Consider the following 23,899-nt stretch of genomic DNA (forward strand, 5'->3'; position numbering starts at 1 on the left):
TCCTCCTGCCTACTCTCTCTCTCCCTCACATTGTCGTACACCTCAATCATGTCACCCCCCCTCAGCCTTCTCCTTTCCAGGGAAAACAACCCCAACCTCTCTAATCTCTCCTCATAACTACAATTCTCCAGCCCCGGCAACATTCCAGTAAATGTTCACTGCACTCTCTAGAGAAGCTACATCCTTCCTGGCCAAATGCACCAATCAATGTTCAATCATTGATTTATCAGGCCATTAGCCTCACTGTGCGTAGTTAATGCTCAGATTCTGTAAACTGCATTCTCACATCCTAAGGCTTTTACTTTTAACTTTTGCACACGACTGAATATTGTTAAAAATAGTCAGCAAGAGGAAGACCAAAGAAAACTGTCCATTATTAACAGATTTCCTGAGCAGATTTTCAGCGTTGCATGTAATAGAATTGCAGGTGTTTGTTATAGTGTGTGCATGGTCAGAGCGTGGCTGTGTCCTGGTGGGGTTATGTAATCATAAGTAGTCCAAGCTGTTATTTTTCACTGTCGAGTAATCCAACATCACTGGGACTGGGTGCACTGCTCAGATCATTGAGTGAGTCTCTGTCCATTGATTGGAAGGTCATAAGGTCAAGCTGTAGTTGTTAGTGCTGGTTACCTTAAGCTGCTTTCTTCAGTTGGTGACTTTTGGTCAGTGTTTAATGAGACAGTAGGAGCACTTCCTTCCCTTTCTGGGGTGGGAGGAGGTCCTGATCTTGCAGAAAGCTGATTAATCAGATTATTGGCTGAATGTAATGCGGATGTGTTAGAATCATAAAAGTTTACACTGCAGAAGGAGGCCGTTCGACCCATCGTGTCTGTTCGGGCTACCCAACTAGTCCCACTTTCCAGTCCTATTTCCGTAGCTCTCTACTTTCATCACTTTCAAATATATATTCAGCTCGCTTTTGTCTCCACCTCTCTGCCAGGCTGTGCATTCCAAATCTGAACAACTCTCTGAGTAAAGAAGTTTCTCCTCATCTCACTCCTGGCTCTTTTGCTGACAATCTTGAAATTGTGACTCCGAGTTACTGCCAACTAGTGGAAACAGTATGTCTTTCTTTACCCTGTCAGAATTGTTCATGATTTTGAACACCTCAATAAGGTCACCTCTTAATCTTCTCAGCTCCAAGGGGAATAAACCCAATCTCTCTAATCTTCCCTTGTATGTAAAATCCTTCATTTAAATTGCCATCTTTGATCTGATTTGTTTACCCTTGTCAGGATCGATTATATTTTACTTTAAGGTGAAACGTCCTGAGGTCATTTCTCATTTGAACTTGACTTGATCCACCTTGTTCAGTGCTGAGAGAGGGCCGCACTGTCAGAGGTACCATCTTTCAGATCAAACACTAAACATTGGCCCTGTCAGAAAGATGCTACAGCCTTCCAGCATTATTTCAGTGGTATGTCGGCCTGGGGTGGGTAAGGTCAGAACTTACACCAGGTTATAGTCCAACAGGTTTATTTGAAATCACAAGCTTTCGGAGCGCTGCTCCTTCATCAGGTGAGGTGACTGGTGTCATGTGAGTTCTGGCATTATTTCAAAGAACAGTAAGAGACTTGTATCCAATGAACCTGCAGCCTTCCCTCAGTTCTGCACTGGAGCACCAGCCTTCAGTTTTGTGCTCAAGCCCTGGAGTGGGTTTCTGAATATTACAGCTCAGAGACAGAGACTAGCTACTAATCCACAGCTGACATGTATGATTATACCACAGCTGATTATACCCAAAACATTGACTTCTCCACGTCCTGATGCTGCCTGCCTTGCTGTGTTCTTGCAGCCTCCTGCCTGTCCAGTTTGGATTCCAGCATCTTCTGACCTTATCCATCCCAGTCCGACATACCATTGAAATAATGCTGAGACACTATATCATCTTCCTGACTGGGCCAACTTCCAGTGTGCACATTGTCCCCATGTCTGCGTGGGTTTCCTCCCAGTGCTCCAGTTTCCTCCCACAGTCCAAAGATGTGCAGGTTAGGTGATTTGGCCATGCGAAATTGACCATAGTGTTCAGGGATGTGTAGGTTAGGTGCATTAGTCAGAGGTAAATGTACAGTAATAAGGTAGGGGAATGGGTCTGGGTGGGTTACTCTTCCAAGGGTCAGTGTGGACTCTTGGGACCAAATGGCCTGTTTCCACACTGTCATCCAATGATCTGCAGATTTTTGTCTCCAACCAGTACTACCCACTGAGGCTGGTAAAGTTGGTACGAGGATTCACAGGATGAGAAAACAGAACATTCAGTTTCACAAAGTGAAGAGACCCTGGAAGATATTACATTTTCAATCTCGCTAAAGTGAATACAGATATGCATTATGCAGAGTCTCAGTCTTCAACTTAGATAGTATTTTTCAAAATGTAATAAAGTGTGGATTTAATGGAAAGTGCAATCCAGTTGGCTGGAGTAAATAGCCATTAATGCATGGAAGGGGCCCAGTAGAAAATAATTCCAGTAAGTGAGAGAAGAAACAATTCAGTGCTGTCTGGATTTAAAAGCTGAACTAGCGAAGGTCCCAGCTTGTTTCAAGCTTTGCGTTGCTAGCTGCACTTGTTAGCTTACTCTGTGTTCGACCTCCCATTCTGTGTAAAACCAATTGGAACAGTCACAGTCAACAAATCGGGAAATGCATTGGGACTAATCAGATGGAATGTAGTTTCACAGCATTCATTTCACAGCTGTCAGGCTTGAAGCTTAATGCAGCCAGCATTTTCATTTCAGGGATAGAGTTCTATGTCTTGTCCTGTGAGCTGTGCCTTGTTGCTGTTTTAAATTTCATGCCCTGTTAGGAAGTTCCTTGCATGTGATTTAGTGGCGAACTATTCCAAGTTTTCAACACTTTCAAACTTAGTGTGTTATTTCTTTCACATAGCACGTAAGAAGCTTGTGAGAAAGGTTGTTGAATTGGAGTGGGGTTTGCTGGGCGATGGGTGGGCACTGAAATCTTTGCAGATTAACTTTTGAACCACACTTCCATCGCACATTCCTTTCACATTGCTTCAGTGGCATCTTGCCAAAGTTCAGTTTGCTGTTGTTTCCTCAGCGTGCTCACCGTTTCCTTCCAGCCGAACGTCCTTGCTGTCAGGGCAGGTGCAGACCCTGTGATATTTATTCGTTTCTTGCAACAACAGGAAGTTGGGGGAAAACTAACTGTCCAAATTACAAAGTTTGAAAACCCAGTGGGAGAGACTCCATAAGGAGTACAGTGGGAAAGCCGCTCTCCTTCCACTGAAATTGATTTGCAGATTCACAAACGTGAGAGATTCCACCTAACCAGTGCAGTGTATTTCGGCAGTGAGTAAACTCGTGCAGTTTTGACACAAACAGGAATGGTTTTATCAGCAAAATCAGGATGTTCCATTTTCCCGCTGTTGAGTAACTTCAATGTAATGAGTGTTTGATGTGAAGACTGAGATGGGAAAAACTGTCTTCACCCAGGGAGTGGGGAGCTGTGGAACTCTCTGCCACAGAAAATGGTTGAGGTCAAAACACTGAATGTTTTCAAGAAGGAGGTAGATATACTTTATAGGGGTAAAGGGGTCAAAGGGTATGGGGGAGAAAGTGGGAGCAGGGGACTGAATTGGATGGTCATACTGAGTGGTAGAGCAGACTCAAAGGGCTGAATGGCCTATTCCAATTTTCTAAGCTGCCAATCTGTGCCAACCTCTCTCGGCATTGTCACTAGTGGATCAGAGAGCTCTTGGCAGACCCTAGAACCCAATGGGGATTCCGATTAGAGGGAATAGAAAAAGGAAGGTTTGAATCCTAGAGAGAAAGTAAAAGAGGCAATACTTTATGATTATAGTTCTTAGAGCTAAGGGGACCAAAGGGTATGGGGGGAAAGCAGGAATAGGGGACAGAGTTGGATGATCAGCCATGATCCTGTTTAATGGTAGGAGCAGTCTTAAAGACTGAATGACTAACCCCTCATATTTCTCTGTCACTTCACATAAAGTCACTGAAATTTACTTCATAAAACTCCACTGGGCTACTTAAAGGTTGCATCTTTTGTCTCTGCAAGAATTAATTTTATTTTCTGGAATGAAAAGTCATTGAAAACATGCTGACTAACGCTTCCACATCCATGAGAATGATAGCAATTTAAACCTCAGCTAGTGCTCTCTCAAGTTCAAATATTGACTCTTTCTTGTTCATTCAACAGGATATGAGCAATACTGGCTCGACCAGAATTTATTGCATATCCCTATTTAAGAGTCAGTCATATTGCCACGCATCCGGAGTCACATATATGTTAGCCGAATCCAGCAGTTTTTTTCCCGAAAGGATATTAGTAAATGTGATGGTTTTTCCCCGACAATTAGCAACAGATTCATGGTAATCATTATACTCTTAATTCCAGACTTCTATTGAATTACAATTCCACTACTTGCATTGTATGATTTAAACCACGGAGCATTATTTGGATCTCTGGATCAATAATCTAGTGATCGTATCACTAGCTTTCGCCTCCATCTATGTCAGTTGCTAACTACTGTTGTGTGGGGAATTGAGTTATCTGGAACAGGAAGATCACAGCATGGTACAGCTATATCAAACACTGACAGCTGAAAGTGTTCATGGTGTTCAGAAGAATTGGAAAATTATTGCATGCAAATCACAGGATGTCAGTATGCAGGGACAGCAAGTGGTACGTTAGACTTTATTGCAAGTGGGTTGGGGAAGAGGAACAAAATCTTGCTGAAAGTACAAAGGATTTTAGCGAGAGCACACCTGGTAGACTGTGTCCAACCTCAGTCGTCCATAGAACCCATACAGTGTGGAAACTGGCCATTTGGCCCAATGAGTCCACAGTGACTCTCCAAACAGCATTTCACCCAGACCCATCCCCCAACCCCAACCTTGCATTTCCCATGGGTAATCCACCTAACGTACACATCCCTGGACACTATGGTCAATTTAGCATTGCCAATCCAGCTAACCTGCACGTCTTTGGACTGTGGGAAGAAACTGGAGCACCCAGAAGGAACCCCAGTAGACCCGGGGCAAATGAGCAAACTCCACACACATTAGTCACCTGAGGCTGGACTTGAACTCAGGTCCCTGGTGCTGTGAGGCAGCAGTGCTAACTACTAAGCCACCGTGCTGCCCCTTCTGGTCTAAGGAAGGATCAACTCACCTTGGAGAAGATGTTACAAAGGCTCACTCGGTTGATTCCAAGGACAAGGGAGATTCTGTCTGAGCAACATTCCCTCTGAGTCACACGGCCATGGGGACCCTCTCCACCCACAGCTCAGTGGTACCACCATGCTTCAGAACCCGTTGCTGTGCATGGACCTCCAAGGTGCACGTAAGAAATTAAAGGGAAAGGTGTTCCTGAGCAGAGATTGTACAGAATGGGTCAGTGCTCCAAGGAGAGTTCAGGTGAGCAAGAGTTGATCTAATTAATATATATATTGCTTAGAGGTAGACATTGAAAGGCTACTTACCCCGATTGGAAAGTCCAGTGTCATCACTAAATCGTCAAAATCTCAGGACAACACACTGACCATTTAGGACTGAGATGAGGAGAAATGTTTTCACTCAAGAGGTCAGGAATCTTGGGAACTGTGCACCCAGAGTGATGTAGTTGCTCAGCTGTTGAGTGAATTCAGGAGGGAAATGGGTTGCTGTTTGTGTGGTAGGGGAATTAAAGGATATCAGATAGTGTGAGATGGAACAGCAGAGTGGTTCAAGGGGCTCCCATATCTTATGTTTTTTCAATTCGTTTTGGTGCTGCTGATTAAACAGAGTTCAGGAGTTGGGAGGGTGGAGGGGATGGAAATCGGCCACAATTCATTGGTCACATAGTTGCTGGTGAGTGTTTCACAATGGTCCATCACATCATCTCTTTATGAGGGCAGGATTAACTAGAGCAGCATGCCTCAGTAATCAGGTATGTACAGAATGAAGTTGAGGAATGCAGTCCAGACGCTGGTGAAAGATATTGGACACTGCCCAGTCTCTCTGAAACCCAATCCCAGCAGAGGAAGTCCATGACGAACTCTTAGTGACACTGAAAATCTTCAGAAAACATTGATCTGGCAGACCTTTAATTGTAGCTTCTAGCAACATGAGCTTAGAATGTTGAATCCTTTCTCATTTCAAGACATGATTAATACAAGAGACCATCACCCATAAATGTAATCCCTCCCATGTTCTTGTTGTTCCTTTGTTACAGTCATTTGCTGATAAAGGAAATGTTTAATTATCACATTATTTCGTATTGATGTGTTGACTGCTAGTTGCTTGAGTAAACAGTTCCTTTGTCCACAGGATCCCAGGAATCAGACAGCTCTCAATCTGCCAAGAAGGACATGTTGGCTGCCCTGAAGTCTCGACAGGATGCTCTGGAGGACACCCTCCGAGTTCGACTGGAGGAGCTGAAGAAGTTGTGCCTGAGAGAAGCGGTAAGTAGAGATAGGCAGCTTCTTAACCAGTGACAGAACTCCTGGTTCCACTGGTTATACAGAAAAGGCTGGAGAGTGGAGTTGAGGATTCTCAGATCAGATTGAATGGCGGAGCAGACTCGATGGGCTGAATGGCCTACATCTTGTGGTCTTCCATGCTGGACCAGAGCTTTGGCACAGTTACTGAGGGACGTACTCACTCCTGTTCCTGAACTGGGAATACAATAAAAGGGATGTGCACCTCCGGGCAGACAAAATAAAAATTATTTGGTTTATAGACTGAGCGAAATAGCCTGTTCCAGGATAATTTTGCTTTAGACTTAGAACAGAGGTCCCAAATTAGCATAATATTTGGGAACTGAGGAGGAACCCAATGCTGGCAGGGGGTACTTTCAATTTAAGGCAACATATTTTAAAATTATCTTTTCCTTTTAAGACTTGAAAATGCAAGGTTTGTGTGACGGAATAACATGTACAAGCTTAGGAACTTTTCCCTTAGAGTAGGCACCAGTCTGCCTCAGCTAGAACTGAACATCTTAATGGGTACCTGAGTCTGAACATCATGCTCCCAGCACCCAGAAAGATATTGCTTCCCATGTAGGACAATGACTATCGCAAAATGATTGGACCACTTAGAGTCATTGAAATGTACAGCATGGCAACAGACCCTTTGGTCCAAACCGTCCATGCTGACCAGATATCCCAACCCAATCTAGTCCCACCTACCAGCACCCGGCCCATATCCCTCTAAACCCTTCCTATTCATATACCCATCCAGATGCCTCTTAAGTGTTGTAATTGTACCAGCCTCCACCACCTCCTCTGGCAGTTCATTCCATACATGTACCACCCTCTGCGTGAAAATGTTGTCCCTTAGGTCCCTTTTATATCTTTCCTTTCTCTCTCTAAACCTATGCCCTCTAGTTCTGGACTCCCCGACCCTAGGGAAGAGACTTTGTCTATTTATCCTATCCATGCCCCTCATGATCCTACACAGACAAGCTGCACAACTTCCTCATGTTTTGTCACAGGTCACTGTGTTTTGGTTACACATTAGCCCAGATGTGCTGTTTAACAATCTACGCCCTTGGAGGTTAGTCTTGCGGATTAGGTGGTAGATAATCTTTCAAAGAAAGAGGGTCATTTTACAGTTTCTGATGAGCCAGTTGAAATCTGCATTATCCTGGTTTCCCACTGCGGGCCTTGTCTAGGTGAATGATCCAGGCTCTTCAAAGCTCAAGGCTGACTAATTCTCGATGGAGTGAGTGGCATCAGGAGCTCAGAAGGAGGCTGATTCTTTACCATCTCCATTGCAGGGCCAATCACAGTTACAAATTATACCTCACTCCCGAGTCTTGAGAATTTTCATCAATTCACATGGAGGCAATGGCCTAGTGGTATTATCGCTGGACAGTTAATCCGGAGACCCAGATAATGGTCGATGGTGGAATTTGAATTCAATAAAAATCTGGAACGGAGAGTCTAATTATGACTGTGAATCCATTGTCAGGAGAAATCCATCTGGTTCACCAATGTCCTTTAGGAAAGGAAACTGCCATCCTTACCTGGTCTGGCCTACATGTGACTCCAGACATACAGTAACGTGGTTGACTTCTAACTGCTCTCTGGAAAAATTAGGGATGGGCAATAAATGCTGGCCTAGCCAGCGATGCCTTATCCCGTGAATGAATAAAGGAAATAAAAATTTTTGTTTTATTTTCATTCTGTAAGAATGATCTTTAAGTAATGACGGTGAATGCAGTCAGCAACTCTGTAATATTGGCAGCATTGTGTCACGCCAAGTCTTTACTGTGACAGAGCTGCTGCGTTAGGAAGGGTTTTACAGCATTGGGTGACAGGGCTGACTCCCCACCCAAGCCTTCCTGCACGCCTGGTCTCCATGCCATCATACACTGCCCACAGAGTGGCTAGGTGGGGTGAAGAGACTGTCACACATCCTTTGCAATGGTCTGGAGACAGGAAACAGCAGTTGATTTTTGTCAAGGTTTGTCCCGAGCAGCTCCACAACACAGGACTGTTTCCCTGGGGCACAGACTGGGACAAATATCAACTACATCTGGAGGACCCTCAGCTCCGTGGATCTGCCTGAAATCTGCTGCTCTTCCAAATCATAGAGTTCTCCTCGATCAAATCATACAGACTGACCCACTCCAAAGTCCAATACTATGTTCTCAGGGACACACTAACATTTCTTTTGATTTGATTTATTATTGTCACACGTATCTAGGTACAGTGAAAAGTTTTGTTTTGCGTGCGGTACAGAGAGATCATACCAAACACAAGTGCATTAGGGGAATAGGACAGAGCGAGGAATGCAATGTTACGGCTGCAGAGAAGGTGCACAGAGAGTGAGATCAGCATTAAATTTAAAATGAGAGCTCTATTAAGTTTCTATTAAGAAGATAAGAGTGGGGAAGAAGCTGTTCTTGAATCTGTGCGTGTGTGTATGTGCGCGTGTGCGCACGTGTGTGTGTATGTGTGTTTACGCTTTTGTATCTTCTGCCGGACAGAAGAGGTTGGAAGAGATTGTAACCGGGGTGGGAGGGGTCTTTGATGATGTTGGCTGCCTTTCTGAGGCAGTGGGAAGTATAGATGGAATCAGTGGGTGGAAGGTTGGTTTGTGGGATGGACTGGGCTGTATTCACAACCCTCTGTAGTTTCTACTGGTCCTGGGCAGAGCAGTTGCTGTACCAAGAGGCCACTGAACAGCCTCAGTAAACAGATGGGCTGGTGACTCTGAGAGCCCTTTGGGCTTGTCACTGGAAGCATACAGTAATTGTCACATGTATTACAGTCAGGCTGAGCTGTCGAAGAGTGTATCATGCTTAAATGGGAAAAGGTTGGTGATTTGGTGATAGTGACTGCAGTTCGGTTATCTTTACTTTAGTGACGGAAAGGGATAGGTCTCTACTGCAGGGCAAACGTTATAGCTGAGGGAAAGACAATTACAGTGCGATTAGGCAAGATTTAGGAAGCATAGGATGGAGAAGGAAACTGCAGGGGATGGACACAATTGAAATGTGGAGCTTATTCAAGGATCAGTTACTGTGTGCCCTTGATAAGTATGTACCTGTCAGGCAGGGAGAAAGTTGTCAAGCGCGGGAGCAGTGGTTCACTAAGGAAGTGGAATCTCTTGTTAAGAGGAAGAAGGCAGCTTATGTTAGCATGAGATGCAAAGGCTCAGTTCGGGTGATTGAAAGTTACAGGTTAGCCAGGAAGGACCTAAAGAGAGAGTTAAGAAGAGCCATGAGGGTACATGGGAAGCCATTGGTGAATAGGCTCAAGGAAAACCCTAAAGCTTTCTATAGCTATATTAGGAATAAAAGAATGGCTAGATTAGGGCTAATCAAGCATAGTGGTGGGAAGTTGTGTGTGGAGTCAGAGAAGATAGGGGAAGCGCTAAATGAATATTTTTCGTCAGTATTCACACTAGAAAAAGACAACGTGGTCGAGGAGAATATTGAGATACAGGCTACTAGACTAGATGGGATTGAGGTGCATAAGGAGGAGGTGTTAGCAATTCTGGAAAGTGTAAAAATAGATAAGTCCCCTGGGCTGGATGGGATTTATCCTAGGATTCTCTGGGAAGCCAGGGAGGAGATTGCCGAGCCTTTGGCTTTGATCCTTATGTCGTCATTGTCTACAGGAATAGTGCCAGAAGACTGGAGGACAGCAAATGTTGTTCCCTTGTTCAAGAAGGGGAGTAGAGACAACCCTGGTAATTATAGACCAGTGAGTCTTACTTTGGTTGTGGGTAAAAGTGTTGGAAAGAGTTATAATAAATTTATAATCATCCAGAAAGAGGGTAGGGATAGTCAACACGGTTTTGTGAAGGATAGGTAGTGCATCACAAAACAGGGTGGATGAGGGTAAAGTGATTGATGTGGTGTATATGGATTTCAGTCAGGCATTTGATAAGGTTCCCCACGGTAGGCTATTACGCAAAATACTAAGGCATGGATTGAGGGTGATTTAGCAGTTTGGATCAGAAATTGGCTAGCTGAAAGAAGATGGTGGTTGATTGGAAATATTCATCCTGAAGTTCAGTTACTTGTGGTGAACTGCAAGGATCTGTTTTGGGTCCACTATTGTTTGTCATTTTTATAAATGACCTGGATGAGGGCGTAGAAGGATGAGTTAGGAAATTTGTGGGTGACACTAAGGTCGGTAGAGTTGTGGATAGTGCCAAAGGATGTTATGGGTTACAGAAGGACATAGATAAGCTGCAGAGCTGGGCTGAGAGGTGGCAAATAGAGTTTAATGCAGAAAAGTGTGAGGTGATTCACTTTGGAAGGAGTAACAGGAACGCAGAGTACTGGGCTAATGGTAAGATTCTTGGTCGTCTAGATGAACAGAGAGATCTCAGTGCCCTTGAAAGTTGCCACCCAGGTTGATAGGGTTGTTAAGAAGGCAGACAGTGTGTTAGCTTTTATTGGTAGAGAATTGAGTTTCGAAGCCATGAGGTCATGCTGCAGCTGTACAAAACTCTGGTGTGTACAGTTCTGGTCACCGCATTATAAGAAGGATGTGGAAGCTCTGGAAAGGGTTCAGAGGAGATTTACTCAGATGTTGCCTGGTATGGAGGGAAGGCCTTACGAGGAATGGCTGAGGGACTTGAAGCTGTTTTCGTTGGAGGGAAGGTTGAGACATATAAGATAATTAGAGGGCTAGGTAGGTTGGACAGTGAGCCTTTTTCCTTGGATGGTGATGGATAGCACAAGGGGACATAGCTTTAAATTGAGGGGTGATAGATATAGGACAGATGTCAGAGGTAGTTTCTTTCCTCAGAGAGTTGTAGAGGCATGGAACGTACTGCCTGCAACAGTAGTAGACTCGCCAACATTAAGGGCATTTAATAGGCCATTGGATAGGCATATGGATGAGAATGGCATAGTGTAGGTTCAATGGGCTTCAGATTGGTTCCACAGGTCGGTGCAACATCGATGGTGAAGGGCCTGTACTGTGCCTGGAATGTTCTATACACTATATTCTAAGTTGTATTTTACTGTATTTTCAGTAACGTGCACTTTAAAATGTTTTGACATGATACTTTTACATTGTTGTGTGAAGTATATTTTTCCGAACAACAAAAATTGCACGATAGTCATAAACATGTGCTCTTTAAATACAGCTCTTAGTCCTGAACCCTTATATCTCCCTAACATCAGAGCAGCCTCAATCTGCAGGGACAGACCAAGGGATGGGAGGTGGGATAGCATGGACAGGATGGGGCAAATGTTTTTCTGTACCTTAAATCATCAGATGTTTCTCCTTTATTTTTGGGTATTTTTGTTTTGGTTGCAGGAACTGACAGGAAAGTTGCCAAAAGAATATCCCCTGGACCCTGGAGAGGAGCCTCCAACTGTCCGCCGTCGTATTGGCACCTCCTTTAAACTGGATGAGCAGAAGATCATGCCCAAGGGAGAGGTAAGACTGGAGTTACTCAGAACGTCCAGCACCAAAACAGACCATTCGGCCCAACCAAACTCAGGCTTGCGTTTGCCTGGGCCTCTTGCGATCTTCCCTCATCTCGCACCTTCCTCCTTCATATCTTTATCTGCTTTCCCTTTCCTGATTGTGTCATCTCTTCATTCTGGTATCATCTGTAGAAACCTTTATTGCAACATTTGCAGTGCCTCTGTGTCCTTTTTATGTTAGAGAGTTGAACCATGCAGAGTGCCTTCTTGTCTCTCATTGGGCAACTTTCAGCTTGATCTAATGGGTGTTCCTTTCTCAGGGAAGTCAAAGGAGCAGGGAAGTGTGTTGTGGATAATGTTCGAATGAGGCTGACAAGGGATTCATGGTCACCATTAGACTCTTTTATTGGATTCAGATTCCACCATCTGCTGTGGCAAGATCCCAACTCAGATCCCAAGAATATTTCTTGAGTCTCTGAATTAATAGCCCATTGCTGATACCACTAGGCCATCACCTCCATTATCTCCCTGCGTAATTCTGGGGATGGCAGGACTGACGTATGAAGAGAGTCTGGATCAATTAGGACTGTCTTCACTGGTCTTTAGAAGATTGAGAAGCAGTCTCATAGACACCGATGAAATCTAACAGGATTAAATATGGTTATCACAGGAAGGATATTCCTGATAACCAGGGAGTCCAAGACCCTCAGGTCACAATCTATGGATACGGGGTAGGCCATTTAAGACTGAGATGTGGAGAAATTACTTCACCCTGAGAGTGGTGAACCTGTGGAATTCACTATCACAGAGAAGTCAAAGCATTGAATATTCACAAGAAAAGGTTAGAGAGAGTTTAGATTAGATTAGATTAGATTACTTACAGTGTGGAAACAGGCCCTTCGGCCCAACAAGTCCACACCGCCCCGCCGAAGCGCAACCCACCCATACCCCTACATTTACCCCTTACCTAACACTATGGGCAAATTAGCATGGCCAATTCACCTGACCTGCACATCTTTGGACTGTGGGAGAAAACTGGAGCACCCGGAGGGGACCCACGCAGACACGGGGAAACTCCACACAGTCAGTCGCCTGAGGTGGGAATTGAACCCAGGTCTCTGGCGCTGTGAGGCAGCAGTGCTAACCACTGTGCCACCGTGCCGCCCTAGTTCTTAGGGCTAAAGGAATCAAAGGCTATGGGGAGAAAGCAGGAACAGGGGACTGAGTTGGATGATCAGCCATAATTGTATTAACTGACAGAGCAGACCCGAAGGGCCAAATAGCCTACTGCTGCACTAATTTTCTATGTGTCTATCTTTCTGCAGCTCTTCCACCCCAATGGTAGTGGGTTGGCTTTGCCCTCGCTCACTTTTACTCTTTCCCACCTGATTGTGCCCAGAGCTGGAATTCTCGCTGGAATTACCAGCAGATTCCACCCCCCCCTCCACCTCCGAGACTTGCATCCTTGGCTTCCCACATTTGCTTCAGTGTGTGCTAGCCCACGAACATCAGCCACAAGCTGGAGGTCAGCTGTGTGTTAATAACTAGGCATAAGTGAGGACTGCAGATGCTGGAGATCAGAGTCTAGATTAGAGTGGTTCTGGAAAAGCACAGCAAGTCAGGCAGCATCCGAGGAGCAGGAAAATCAACGTTTCGGGCAAAAGTCTTCCTGATGAAGGGCTTTTGCCCGAAACGTCAATTTTCCTGCTCCTCGGATGCTGCCTGACCTGCTGTGCTTTTCCAGCACCACTCTAATCTAGACTCTGTATGTTAACAACACCAGATAAAACCTGCCCACCACCTCAAATAAAAGACAAATACTGCAGAGGTCTACAGTGAAGGGATGCACATGTTCGGTGTATTAGCCAGGGTAAAATGCGGGGATAGGATGAGATGCTGTTCACAGGTTGGTGCAGACTCGATGGGCCAAATGGCATCTTTCTGGACTTTAGGGATTCTATGATTCCACGCCAGAACTTTGGAATAAAAATAGGAAATGCTGGAGAATCTCAGCATTGTGAAAATAGAGTCAGTATTTCAAGCCTGCTATGACTCTTCTGAACTAATGAACGGTCATACCAGACTCAGCATTGATAGGTAGGGTAGTAAGGGTCAAGTCTCGGGGTAGCGACGGTAAGGAGGCAGATTCTATCCGTTAATCCAGTTGCAGTCAGAATTACCATCAGCATGAACTGTTAATTGCTGAAAAAGTGAAGACTAATTGGGAAGAATGTTGAGAGTCAGTGATAGTTTTGAAGATGTTTGTTGTTGAGGGAGGGGGAAGCTGTGGGTGTCAGCCGCAGCGACAAAAGGCAAAGCTGACTCACTGGGGCAAGGAGGAACTTTAAATGCAAGTGGGACCCAACTGTTGTCTTCACCATGTAGGCTATTCCAGGCAATCGTATTTCTGGCTGTAGCCCAGTTGAAGGTCTGTGCTGCTCACTCAGCATTAACAACTGAGAACAGGATTAGTAGGAGAACAGAAGGATTAGTAATGAAGAGGAATTATGTACCACGTGCTGAACTATTAGCGCCTTGTCTTAGGGAGTGTCTTTCACATATTGCTGCCAGCCTTGCATGTTGCTGAATTCAGAAAGAATTATTTCTCCAAAGCTCCTTGCACTGTGGAAACAGAAGACCTTGCGGTTTGCCGAGTTTATTTTCATTCGGATTGGAAGTTCTGAGGGATAGAAACCAGTGGAGCTGTGGGGACAGACAGTATTATGTTTGAAGGGATATTACAGAAGCTGTGAACCCCTCCCCCACCGAGTGCCAGATGTGACCCGGCTTTGTGCCAGTGAGTGAGGTTGGTGAGCTGTGGAGAGCTAACAGTAGTTGCATTGTGTCACACTATCAGTTCTGCAACTCACATATCTCATTTATCCCTCACTCCTTGTGTATGTGGTTTCTTTCACACAGGCTACTTTCTCTCTTTACCCAGATCCAATTAACACCACAGTTGTTTGGCAAAATTGGACCGAATGACAAGAAAGCATAGAAACGTAGGAACTAGGAGCAGGAGTAGACCATTTGGCCCTTCGAGCCTGCACCATCATTCAATATGATCATGGCTGATCATGCAATCTCAGTGTCCCATTCCCGCCCTCTGTAAGGGCCATGTCCAGCTCCCCCTTGAACGTACCTAACAAACATTTTGTTCTGGATTGACCCTGAGAGCACTGGAAGCTAAGAGGAGTTTGAATGGAGGTGTTTAAAAACACTGGGCATGGATTTCAGAAGATTAGCATAAAAGCAAAGTGCAATTTAAAACAAGCTTGCTATGCAGTGAGTGAGTAAGGTGAAGAACATAGCCTACGGGAGTGGTATACTGGGTTCAACAGGAAGATGTCAAAAGGAATTGGACAATGCAATAACTGGACAGAGGCTGGTACCCTGTCACCAAGTCACCCTTTATTTACTTGTGCAGAGTACGCAGTGCACTGTACCCAGTACACAGTGCACAGTATACAGTACCCAGTGCACTCTACCCAGTACTCAGTACACTGTACACAGTACACTGTACACAGTACCCAGTATAAATACACAGTATACTGTACACAGTACATAGTATATTGTACATAGTACGCAGGCTGTGGCCAGCCAGTTTAGAGTTAGTTCCCTGAACTGAGGAGATTCTAAATCTGCAGTTAGTTTTTTTTTGTTAATGAAGTAACTGCACAGAGGATGATATCCCAACACCAAGTCACCCTTTATTTACTAATTCACAGTATACTGCCTGTGGCCAGCAAGCTCAGAATCAGTTCTCATCTGAGGAGATGCTCATTTGCTGATTATATATTTTTTTTATTTCTCCCGATCACTACTGCCTAACAGTGATAGTGCTTATTATACCCCAGCACCTGTTGTGTATGTGTGTGTGTGTGCGTGTGTGTGTGTATATGTATACACGTGTGCAGGTGTCAGACACAGTGAAGAAACGAGTGTAGAAACCTTTATTCATATTCCACCACCAGGAAGAATAAACAGCCAAGTGGCCAGTGACAAGCAATGACTTCTCATTAAAGGGTCCCGAGTTAGTTTTTTTATTTTCTTTTTTTTTTTCTTCACTACCACCTAACTGCAGTAGTGCTTATTTTTTCCCCAGCACCCATGTTGTGTGTGAGCAGGTGTGAGACACAGTGAGAGACACAAGGTGCTCAAATCTTTATTCAATTTCCACCACCAGGAAGAAAGAAAACACTCGAGTGGCCAGTGACAAACACTGCCCTTCGCATCAAAGGGCAATGCTGTGTGATCAAACAGTGAAGGGGAGGGCAGGGGTTAAATTAAAATAGAGTTGGAGGGGGAAATAATGCCCTCCACTCCCTGCGGTGCCCACCTCTCCCTGAACAACTCCAGGGCGTTGGTGGACACCGCGTGCTCCTTCTCCAGAGACACCCGGGCTCTAACATAACCGCGGAAGAGGGACAGGTCCCCAGTTAGTTTTTTAAAATTTTTTTTCATTTTATATATATATATATAGTTTAAACCCCCCCCCCCAAACTACCACCTAACTGCGGTAGTGCTTATTTTTTCCCCAGCACCCATGGTGTGTGTGTGCAGGTGTGAGACACAGTGAGAGACACAAAGTGCACGAATCTTTATTCAATTTCCACCACCAGGAAGATAGGAAAACACCCGAGTGGCCAGTGACAAGCAGTGCCCTTAGATCCCCAGTTAGTTTTTTTTTCCCCCACACTACCACCTAAGTGCGGTAGTGCTTATTATATATTTTTTTTTCCCCAGCACCCATGGTGTGTGTGTGCAGGTGTGAGACACAGTGAAAGACACAAAGTGCACGAATTTTCTATTCAATTTCCACAACCAGGAAGATAGGAAAACACCCGGGTAGCCAGTGACAAGCAGTGCCCTTAGATCCCCAGTTAGTATTGGTCAACCAGTGCCGCCTGATTGGCCCAGGTTAGCAACCCCAATTGACAACCTCATAGTCACCATCATCCCCCTGGTTCCAATCAGTAGAGATTATTAATTTTAAGCAAGAAATTGCAGTGCTATGGGAACGGAGCAGGGCTGTGGGACTAACTGATTTGTTTACAAGAGTGTCACCATACATTCAATAGGCTGAATGTCCTCCTTCTGTGCTGTACTATTCAGTGATCTCATGTCTTTTTATTCTTACCCTATTGGATGAAAATGATCGTGGGTTTGGGAGGTGCTGAATTTCTGTCGTGTGTCATTGTAAAAGGGTACACCCTGCTGTTGCTTAGCATTGATGGTAGGGGAATGAATGTTTGTGGATGTCATACCAATCAAGCGGGCTGCTTTGTCCTGGATGGTGTTGAGCTTCTTCACTGTTGTTGGAGCTGCACCCATCCAGGCAAGTGGGGGGTATTCCATCACACTCCTGAGTTGTATCTTGGTGGACAGGCTTTGGGGAGTCAGGTGGAGAGTTACTCACTGAAGGATTCCTAGCCTCTGACCTGCTCTTGCAGCCACTGTGTTTATGTATTCCAACAAAGGAACAGAATAAGCAGATGTTATATGAGGCCATGACCAATGTGTGATGCATCCCTTGGTCACTCAGTCAAAAATGGAGAATGACTCCTTGTCTGAGTTACAAAGTCCCATGGAACCATGACCAGGAGTCCCCCACTTCAGATCAGGCATATAAGAAATAAATGAGGCCAGTCAGCCCCTCTAGACTGTTCTGTCGCTCCATATGATTGTAACTGACCAACCTCAGCTCCCTGTTATTTGAATATTTAAATATTCAATATTTGAATATGCACAGCTCGTTGGGAGCCAGAGTTTGAAAGATTCGCAAAGTCAAGCTATTTGTCCAAATCTCAGACTGATTCTGAGACTGTGACTCTGTTTCCTAAATTCCTCAAACAGGGCATCTTCTATCTCAGCTTCTACCCCTTCCAACTTGGTTGTGTTTCTTTGACATCGCCTGTCATGTTTGTAAACCCATGGAATACATCCTGAGCCCAACACGTGATCATTTCCTGACAGGAATAATCTCTCCATGCAAGGAACCAGTCTGGTGAACCGTCGCTGGACCCCCTCAAGGGCAAGGGTGCCCCTCCTTCACTAAGATGTCCAACAGAAGCAGCAAAACCATTTTTGAATACTTTGTGTTGTGTATTAGAACATGGCTATAGAATGTTTATTTCCAGCGAAGGAACATGGGAGTGGGATTGTAACTGCAGCATTGCTCCGTCTTACAGTCCTCAAAGCTGGTATGTGGAGACTTCAGTCTAGCTTTGCCTGAGAGTACAGGTCTGTGATTAGTGTTAGTTTTGGAATGTGATGTGGATGCAGACTCTGTCCACAGTACCCAGGAGAGAAGGATAGATGCCAGATGCATTATTTTTAGATTCCGCTGTCATCTGTGGAGTTTCAGATGCCAGTACAAACTGTTTTTAAAGGAAAAGGAAACATTGTTGAACAGAGAGCAATTTCAGATTATGCATTTCCGATTGTGCTTCAATAATGAGCTGTCCGTGCCAACGCAGTGAGTGTTTGAGACATATCTCTCCTTCCTTCCACACATTAGTGGTCACTATTGATGTGTATTTAATACAGTCCAGCCAAGCAATAGTAAGCCATCCACGCTTGGAGTATTGTGCATAGTTGTGGGCCTCATATCTCAGGAAGGATGTACTGGCCCTGGAACGTGTTCAGAGGAGATTAACAAGAATGGTCCCAGGAATGAAAAGCTTAACATATGAAGAACTCTGGGTTTATACTCGATAGAGGTTCGAAGGATGAAGGAGGATCTAATTGAAACATACAGAATACCGAACATACAGAAGATCACAGCCTTAGAGTAAAAGGAAGACCCTTTAGAGATAAGGAGAAACTTCTTCAGCCAGAGAGTGGGGAATCTATGAATTCATCATTACAGAAGGCTGTAGAGGCCAGGTCATTGAGTATATTAAAGACTGAGATAAGTTCTTGTGTATCAAGGGGATCAAGGGTTACAGGGAGAAAGCAGGAGAATGGGATTGAGAAACTTATCAGCCATGATTGAATGGCAGAGCAGACTCAATGTGTTGAATGGCCTAATTTCTGCTCCTGTGTCTTATGGTCTTATATCCAAGAATGAGCTTTTCTTGTACAGGACCTTCCAAACCCATGACTACTTCCATCAAGACTAGGTTTGCACCACCCTCCAGGTACATGTATATGAAAATGGTAGGTTACTGGCTACATCTGCACTTTATATTAACCGTCAAACAATTTCCATTCAGTGACCAAGGGTAAAGTGGTGGCTCTGGCTGAAATATCCACTCCCCAGCCTTGGGTTGCTATAGAAACCTTACAAATGATCCAGCATAGAAAGGCCCATTCGGTCCATCTTGTCCATGCTGAGCCAGTGACACCCAGATGCTCTTTCTAATCCCATCTTCCCACACACGGTCCATAGCCCTGCACCTCTCAGCACTTAAGGTGCTGATCCTGGGACTTTTTTAATGTGCCTCCATCTCACTCAGGCAGTGAACTCTAGACCCTCACCACTCTCTCTGTAAAAACATTTTACCTCACATCCTTCTAACCCTTCTGCTGCTTAGCTTGAATTGATGAGCGGGGAAAGAATTAAAAGGGACCTAGGGGACAACTTTTTCACACAGAGGGTGGTGCGTGTATGGAATGAGCTGCCAGAGGAAATGGTGGAGGCTGGTACAATTGCAACATTTAAAAGACATCTAGATGGGGACATGAATAAGAAGCATTTAGAACAATATGGGCCATATGCTGGACGTACATGGAATAGTGTAGGTTAGGTGGGCTTCAGGTTGGTATGACAGGTCGGTGCAACATCGAGGGCTGAAGGGCCTGTACTGCGCTGGAATGTTCTATGTTCTAAATGGGGCTAGATTTATCTAGGATATCTGGTTGGCATGGACAAGTTGGACCGAAGGGTCTTTTTTCGTGCTTTACAGCTGTACAAAGCCTGGTTTTTTAACTCTCTGCCAAGGGAAGCAAGTTCTTCCTGTCTACCCTCTCTCTCACTCCCTCACATTGTTGTACACCTCAATCATGTCACCCCCTCAGCCTTCTCTGTTCTAGGGAAAACAGCCCCAACGTCTCGAATCTCTCCTCGTAGCTACAATTCTCCAGCCCTGGCAACATTCCAGTAAATATTCACTGCACTGTCCAGAGCAATTGCGTCCGTCCCGTTATGTGGTGACCAAAACTACACACAATACTCCAGTTATGGCCTCATCAGTGTCTTATACAGTTTCATCATATCCCTGCTTGTGTATTGTATCCCTCTGATGGAAATGTGTTGCTGGAAAAGCGCAGCAGGTCAGGCAGCATCTAGGGAACAGGAGAATCGACGTTTCGGGCATTAGCCCTTCTTCAGGAATCTGAAGAAGGGCTAATGCCCGAAACGTCGATTCTCCTGTCCCTAGATGCTGCCTGACCTGCTGCGCTTTTCCAGCAACACATTTCCATCTCTGATCTCCAGCATCTGCAGACCTCACTTTCTCCTATTGTATCCCTCTGCTAATGGAGAGCATTCCATATGTCTTTGTTACAACCTTACCTACCTGTACCACTATACTGAGGTGACTACACTGCCCTGACACACACCTCAGTTACAATCAGATAGACCCCAGGAGCTACCTTTTGACTTTGGGGGCAGGGGTTCAAATCCCACCAGGGCAAATGATGAAATTGGAATTCAGTTAGAAGCTAGTCTAATGATGACACTGAAACCATTGCTGGTTGTCAAAGCCCATCTGGCTCACTAATGTCCTTTAGGGAAGGAAATCTGCCGTCCTTACCCAGTCTGGACTTGTGATTCCAGACCCACTGCAATGTAGTTGCCTCTTGAGTGATCTCTGGGCAATTTGGGATGGGCAATAAATGCCACGTCCCATTAAAAGAAATACCAGGATCCAAGAGGGCTGGTGGCACAGTGGGTAACACCCCTGTCTCTGAGCCAGATGGTCTTGGGTTTGCAGCCCACTCCAGAGTTGAAGCGTGTGGTGCTGGAAAAGTGCAGCTGGTCAGGCAGCATCTGAGGAGCAGGAGAGTTGACGTTTCGGGCATAAGCCCTTCATTGGGAATGTCCCACTCTCGGAATGTTATTAGGCCCTGGTGTTCTGGGCCCTGTGCTTGGCATAGCTGTTTGGGCAACCATTGTGCATCCCACTGATGCCAGCAACACAGGATTTGGTCCGTGGTCTGGCTGGGGTGGATTTGGGACCTTGTCACCTTTCCCCATCCGTGGATGTTGAGCCTGCCATCAAGCACAGAGCTGGAGAGGAAGGGCAGTCCCTTGACAGGCACTTTCCATTGTCACTCTCAGGCATTGACTCCTTCGCTATGTTGGGGTCATGCTTTAATAGCAGGGCTGGTTGGAGGCCCTCTGAGTATGAGCATTTTAATCAATCACGTCTCGAGCAGTCCATACTTTGCCGCGTTATTGACAAACTGGGAGCAGGACTTGCGGGATGCGGGAAAGAATTATCAGAATTTATCGCCATGGTCAGTAAAGAAAAAAGGGCTCATATTTATCTAAAAAGAAGGGTTTTAAATAAATGATAATGTTCTTTTTAGAAGTTTTCATATGAGAATCATAATGTGCCTGTATTCTTTCTGCTGTGCAAAATAATTGTGCAAGTTTGTGTGTGATTATGCTCAAATATATTACTGTGCAGCAACAAATATTCATATGCACGGCAGAAACGTTCACGTTTTGAAAGGCAACATCATGACAATGATAGTTTGTCACAGACTCCTGCCCAGATGATGGACCCTGCAGTCAGTGCCATGTTCCAGTACCAGGGTCAGGTAATGAACTTCCAGCTGACAGAATTCACTGTGGAATGCAATACTTGCAGTGTAGATTACAGGTTGGTGCAGTTAGTTGAGCTATAGGGAGAGGCTGAATAGGCTGGGGCTGTTTTCCCTGGAGTGTCGGAGGCTGAAGGGTGACCTTATAGAGATTTACAAAATTATGAGGGGCATGAATAGGGTAAATAGGCAAAGTCTTTTCCTGGGGTTGGGGAGTCCAGAACTAGAGGGCATAGGTTTAGGGTGAGAGGGGAAAGATATAAAAGGGACCTAAGGGACAACGTTTTCATGCAGAGGGTGGTGCGTGTATGGAATGAGCTGCCAGAGGAAGTGGTGGAGGCTGGTACAATTGCAACATTTAAAAGGCATCTGGATGGATATGTGAATAGAAAGGGTTTGGAGGGATATGGGCCGGGTGCTGGCAGGTGGGACTAGCTTGGGTTGGGATATCTGGTCGGCATGGACAGGTTGGACCGAAAGGTCTGTTTCCATGCTGTACATCTCTATGACTCTATGACTAGAGCTCCCTCAGCAATGGCCCTGGCTCAGGATAACCCACCTCAGTAACTGTACAATAATTTCCAGTCATAAACCTGCAATCTCTCTGTGTACATGATCAATATTTTAAAGCAAAACAAGATACAGGTTCAGAGGGTTGATCATTGCAAAAGTTGTTCATATTAACGTTTCATATTATGTTGGTATCGATGGGATTGCTAGAGAATAAAAATTTTTTAAAAGTTTTTTTTATTATTTTTATTCTCTAGCCATCCCATCGACACCAACATAATATGAAATATTAATATGAACAATTTTATTTATTTTTTTCTTGATCTTTCTTCTAAACACTCTCTTGCTGTGGAGAGAATGGGTTTGCTGCTTTTTCTTTGGATGTTAAAGAGATAAGTACAGTTGGTGTTTTCTTTTATCCCCAGGAGGTCGAGTTGGAACGTCTCGAGAGAGAGTTTGCCATTCAGTCACAGATCACTGAGGCAGCACGACGGCTTGCCACTGACCCAAATGTCAGCAAAAAGATGAAGAAGCAAAGAAAGATGTCCTATTTAAATGCACTTAAAAAACTGCAGGACATTGAGAATGCCATCAATGAATACAGGGTCAGGTCTGGAAAGAAACCCACACAGAGGGCATCTCTCATCATAGAAGGTGAGTGCTGATGTTGTTACTGGAGGATTTAACTTCTGCATTGTTTAATGTCTTCATGCCGATTCCCTTTAATGCAGTCATTAATCAGAATGGGGCAACAGCTGCATTAAAACAGAGCACAAAGGAATTCATAAACAGAGGCTTTGAGTCCAAAAGTGGGGAAGTTATGCTGCACTTTTAAAGAGTTCTGGTCAGGTCCCAGTGAGAGTGTTATGCCCAGTCATAGTCACCACTCTGCAAGACAGATATGATGTCTGTCAAGCTGCAACCAAGTCAAAAATCACACCACACCAGGTTACAGTCCAACAGGTTTATTTAAAACCACAAGCTTTCAGAACGCTGTTCCTGAGACAGCTAGCGAAAGAGAGTACATTGGACACAGAATTTAGAAGGAAAAGATCAAAGGGTCATACAGCTTTGCAAACTTATTGAACAAACAAGGTCTTTAATCAATTACAATTTTGTAAGAACTGCAGCAAGACCTGGACAATATCAAGATTTGGGATTAAAAACAGCAAGTAACATTCACACCACACAAGTGCCAGACAATAACCATCTCAAACGAAAGAGAATCTAACCACCGTCCCTTGATATTCAATGATGCTACCATCCCTGAATTCCCCACTACCAATATCCTGCTACTGACCAGAAACTGAACTGGATTAGCCACAAGAGTAGGTCAGAGGCGCAGAATCCTACAACAATTAACTCCCCTCCTGACTCCCCAAAGCCTGTCCACCTTCTATAAGGCTCAAGCCAGGAGTGTGATGGAATACTCCCCACTTGCCTGGATGGGAGCAGCTCCAACAACACTCAAGAAGCTCGACACCATCCAGGACAAAGCAGCCCCCACTTGATTGGCACCACACCCAGAAACATCCACTCCCTCGCCCACCGACGCTCAGTAGCAGCAGTGTGTACTGTCAACAAGATTCACTACTGAAATTCACCAAACATCATCAGACAGCACCTTCCAAACCCACGACCACTTCTGTCCAGAAGGACAAGGGCAGGAGATACATGAGAACACCATCCCCTGCAACTTCCCCTCTGAGCCACTCACCATCCTGATTTGGAAATATATCACTGTTCCTTGACTGTCA

General features: G+C 44.9%; 1 protein-coding gene across 6 annotated transcripts in view; it reads left to right on the plus strand.

Annotated features, from left to right (window-relative positions):
* frmd4a (FERM domain containing 4A) overlaps positions 1-23,899 on the plus strand; it is a 765,730-nt gene that overhangs the window by 708,111 nt on the left and 33,720 nt on the right. For all 6 annotated transcript variants that reach the window (XM_043714187.2, XM_043714188.2, XM_043714186.2 and 3 more), the window contains 3 exons: positions 6,287-6,420; positions 11,746-11,868; positions 22,568-22,796. In XM_043714187.2, the coding sequence (XP_043570122.1) occupies positions 6,287-6,420; positions 11,746-11,868; positions 22,568-22,796 (486 nt within the window). The remainder of the gene's footprint in view (positions 1-6,286; positions 6,421-11,745; positions 11,869-22,567; positions 22,797-23,899) is intronic.

This window comes from Chiloscyllium plagiosum, unplaced genomic scaffold (assembly GCF_037043375.1).
Source record: "Chiloscyllium plagiosum isolate Xiang-an unplaced genomic scaffold, Cpla_swu_hap1 HiC_scaffold_23, whole genome shotgun sequence".
Lineage (NCBI taxonomy): Eukaryota > Metazoa > Chordata > Chondrichthyes > Orectolobiformes > Hemiscylliidae > Chiloscyllium > Chiloscyllium plagiosum.